At 37.4% G+C, this 3,817-nt stretch overlaps 1 protein-coding gene across 1 annotated transcript in view; it reads right to left on the reverse strand.

The window, feature by feature from the left end:
- Position 1: 1 nt before the first annotated feature.
- The window catches only part of musk (muscle, skeletal, receptor tyrosine kinase), a gene marked incomplete at its 3' end in the record, with an annotated part of 22,685 nt that continues 18,869 nt past the window's right edge, over positions 2–3,817 (reverse strand). Inside the window, exons 11-12 of the mRNA XM_008424716.2 lie at positions 2,740–2,894; positions 2–57 (exon numbers count right to left, since the gene is read on the reverse strand). Coding sequence (XP_008422938.1) covers positions 2–57; positions 2,740–2,894 — 211 coding nt within the window. The remainder of the gene's footprint in view (positions 58–2,739; positions 2,895–3,817) is intronic.

A 3,817-nucleotide genomic window follows, 5' to 3' on the forward strand; every position in this document is an offset into this window, starting at 1 on the left:
CCCCTTGGGCCATATATTCAAACAGCAGACACATGGGCTTACCCACAGCACAGACACCTGAGGAGAGAACAAACGACATCTTTACAATCACAAAAYGAGCATAGCAGAACCAAATATCAACAAAATAAACTTTTAACCTAAAAAACCCCACTTTGTTATATTTAGTATTTGGAACTTGGTATTTAAAAGGACAACATGCCAATTTATCTTTTATTTCCTGTTGAACCAGATTTGTCCTAAAGAGGGTTGAAAATACCCARCAGGGCCTTGAACTGTAGTTCTGTTTTCTCTGGTCTGTAGTCGGCTTAAGATATTCCATGAACTAATAAAGTTTTGWAGGTTGTTGCCTTAAAGTGAACTGTGTCAAGAGTATCTATGATTGATTCTGTTTCTGTTTTGCTTTTGAAATCAAAGGCTCAATGACCTGCTGGTAGCAAAGTTATTTGAAATGCTTTCAAATGTTGTTTTAACCCACAGAGGTTTACTTTCATTTCTTGTTGAGATTCCAAAGTCCTTCAGAATAAAATAATATCGGGCAGGAATCCAYYGAGGAACTGKGATTAGATGAGCAACACAGTGAAAGTCTGAGTTTATGAAATTATGAGTGTAAAAAGTATTTCTGCTTTTATTTTAGGCTATTATTGGAAATTTGATGTCGTATGTGAGTCTTGGATAAAGATGGATGAAGTTCTCTGCATTATCTAGTYATCTAGTCAACAGAATAACAGGAAAAGCGAAAGAATCACATTTTATTGGTYCTTCRRAGACCTACTTTTAGTTCAGTGCCAATATTGTAAACACGCTTCAAGAAAGCTTYGCATAAACCAAACTCTTTAAAACTATAAACTATACAGGAAGCCAAAAGGAGGGTGAAAAACTCCAGTCAAAATTGTGACACAAAAACAGGGTCATATAAAGGACCTCAAACGTAATTATTTCCTGTTCAGGAAATGATTTACATACTAAATCATCTTGATCTGAACTGTAGTCTTTTGTATATAAACTAAAGATTCCAAAAATCACCTCTATTATATTTAACATTTGCCATTACATCTCAGCTTTGTTCTGACACATTATTTAGTTGATTACATCTCATGCCGAGGTTTACTGATTTTGTCAGCAAAGCCACAATTTCCATGTGTTGTTACAGCGCATATGGAAAGTATCCACAGCACTTCACTTGTCTCACTTTTTTTGTTGTGTTGCAGCCTTATTTTAAATGTTATTAAATCAATTCTTACCCTTAGCAGTTTTGGAGTTGTTGTTTTTTTATTTATTAAAAGTAGAAAACCAAGAACCATACTTATGTAAAGGTGATTTCTATTTTTAATAAATTACAAAAAAATCGCCCAAAAATTGTTTGATAATTAGGTCTTGCTCTAAGAAAAATACCCCAAAGGTAAGAACACTTTTGCAAAGCAAAGTTTTTATGCTAGGGAGGGTGACRGTAGTAGACAGTAGTAATCTTAGTTGAATGTCAGTAGCTTAAATGCTTCACTCCATAGCTAAATATATAAAACTTAAACTGCACACCTTCATGCATCAAAGCMAAGAGATGCCATCATATGTCGTCTCTCTAAATTTGAGTCGTTCGTCTTATGGAGACGTATTTTTACACAACAGTTGCTGTGTATTATTAGCCTTGAGGGTAGTTGGAGGTTAAGGAAATAATCTAGTCAKMCASGATTCTAATTTCTTGCTTAATCTACAGGAGACCTAATGAACATYAATCAGTCAGTCAAAGCTGAAGCGAAAGAACACATCAGAYACCGCAGSTCTCTGACATGGRGGGTGCGGGGCRAGTGAATGTTTTAAAAAATATTTCACAACCAGAGGAACCGTGGAGCTAACCTTCTCTGAGCAGTCAATGACCGATGGCTCTGTTTATCCTCTGCAAGTGCCAAAATGAGCATGCTGTGCCTCTAAATGTCTTCCTGAACGTATGTTTGGATTTGAGCTGTTTGCCTTAGATAAGATAGACTGAATTAGTGGAGATAATGTTTAATGGAGGCCATTTGCTTTACACAGGTCAATAAAAGCACACCAGTTGTCGAGCTGCTTCATGGCAAACACGAAGCATCTGTCTGAAGTGCATTTATGCCGAAGTACCAACGATGTGGAAAAAGTGACTTAATTCAAAAGAATCACTGTATCTGAGAGGACGCTGGAAACTAACCCAGTTTCAAGTGTTTCTAATCTTTCAGACAGTATCAAATAGGGATAGGGTTGATATTATTGCCTGGTTAGTATTCAAATTCAAATTTGAATTTGCATTGGTATCAAATAACTTTCCCTGTAWATAATGGTTTCAAGGCTGTTCTTAAGCCAGTTAGAAAGTACGRGACTGTCTGTGTTTTGGCACTTTTGTGACAAAGTGGTATTACTAGCCACATTTTTCAGTTCTAATGAAATAATTATTTGAAAACGGTACTAGTCCTCATAACAGAAAATGTTTTCCTGAACACACAGTAGCCGTGTGTACAGAAATGTAAGTATTTATGTTTAACTTGTCATGTTCCCTGACCTTGTACTTGTTCTTTTATTTGCTTCATTTTTTTCTCTCTTCTCTGTCCAACTGTTTCTGCTTCTCCGTTTYGCTGTTTTTGTATTTTGTGCCGTGTTTTTACTCGAAGCACACCCGCTGCTTTAACAGATATCCAATGTAAATTCCAGCTGTGACCGCAGTCCGTTTGGAACACGCTCTTCCCATCTCACCATTTTCCACACAGACCTACTCACCCAAGAGTCGAACGATGTTTGGATGGTCGAATTCGGCCATGAGCGCCGCCTCCCTCTGGAAGTCGTTCTGCATGTCGGCTGAGGCTTCCTCTTTCAGCATCTTCACAGCCACCATTGTGAAAGGCTCTGTGGGCAGGAGGCCCGGCGCTCTGCAAGGATTGTAATGCATTACAACACACTCATTAATGATTCCCACAGATTGCTGCAGAATTCAGTGTTTTCTGTTCCTACATAATAAATGATCTAACCTATGCCCATTTTACCTGTTCTGTTTCAGCATTTTCATAGTTGCAAAATCCTTTCTAGGCACRGACAGAACTACTCTACAAATTAGCTTGAAAAAGCCTAATTCAYTCCTTCATCAGTTCATACGTCCRTATGACTCCCTTGTYTAATAACCACACATTTTCACCTTCTTTTAATATGCTTAATATAAAWATTTGTGAGTGCTAAAATCATACATTAMATTTAATGTATTGCAAGGATTCATGATACGTCCCTATTTGAATGAGCTGTGTTTCTCATACCCGTTTTCACCTGTTGACCAGTTCACCTAATGRCCTCTGATCAAATCATCAGACTGACCTGCTCATTGCTCGCTTCGAATAGACCTGATCACCAGGTTTGCTCTTTCATCTGATTTATGAATCCAGATCAGAAAAGAAAAGAAGAAAAATTGTTCCAAAGAATAAAGGTAATTGCACCACTTGGTAAAATCTTCCTATGGGTAAATTACAGAATTGGAAACACATTCKCTGTGATTCATACAATCACCAACACTGAAAACAGCCTTTTTAGGCTCTTGGCCCAGTGTACATACTGTGCATACTCTGTCCACTCTATTTGATTTCCAGTGTGGGTGTTTAGGTGGTTCTCCAATCCTCTTTATGTAAAAAAGAAACTAATATAATGAAACATTAGAGTTATCAAGTTTCAGAGAAAGGATGTGGTTTTCAGTWAAARACATTTTCGGCCATTTCCATTTCCTGGCAGCGGTTTTTGATTGCTCTGACATGTGTTTGGTTTTGTTTTGTTTCAACACAGCCGAATCATACGATTGAATTACCTCTTCAGCAAG

This window comes from Poecilia reticulata, linkage group LG12 (assembly GCF_000633615.1).
Source record: "Poecilia reticulata strain Guanapo linkage group LG12, Guppy_female_1.0+MT, whole genome shotgun sequence".
Lineage (NCBI taxonomy): Eukaryota > Metazoa > Chordata > Actinopteri > Cyprinodontiformes > Poeciliidae > Poecilia > Poecilia reticulata.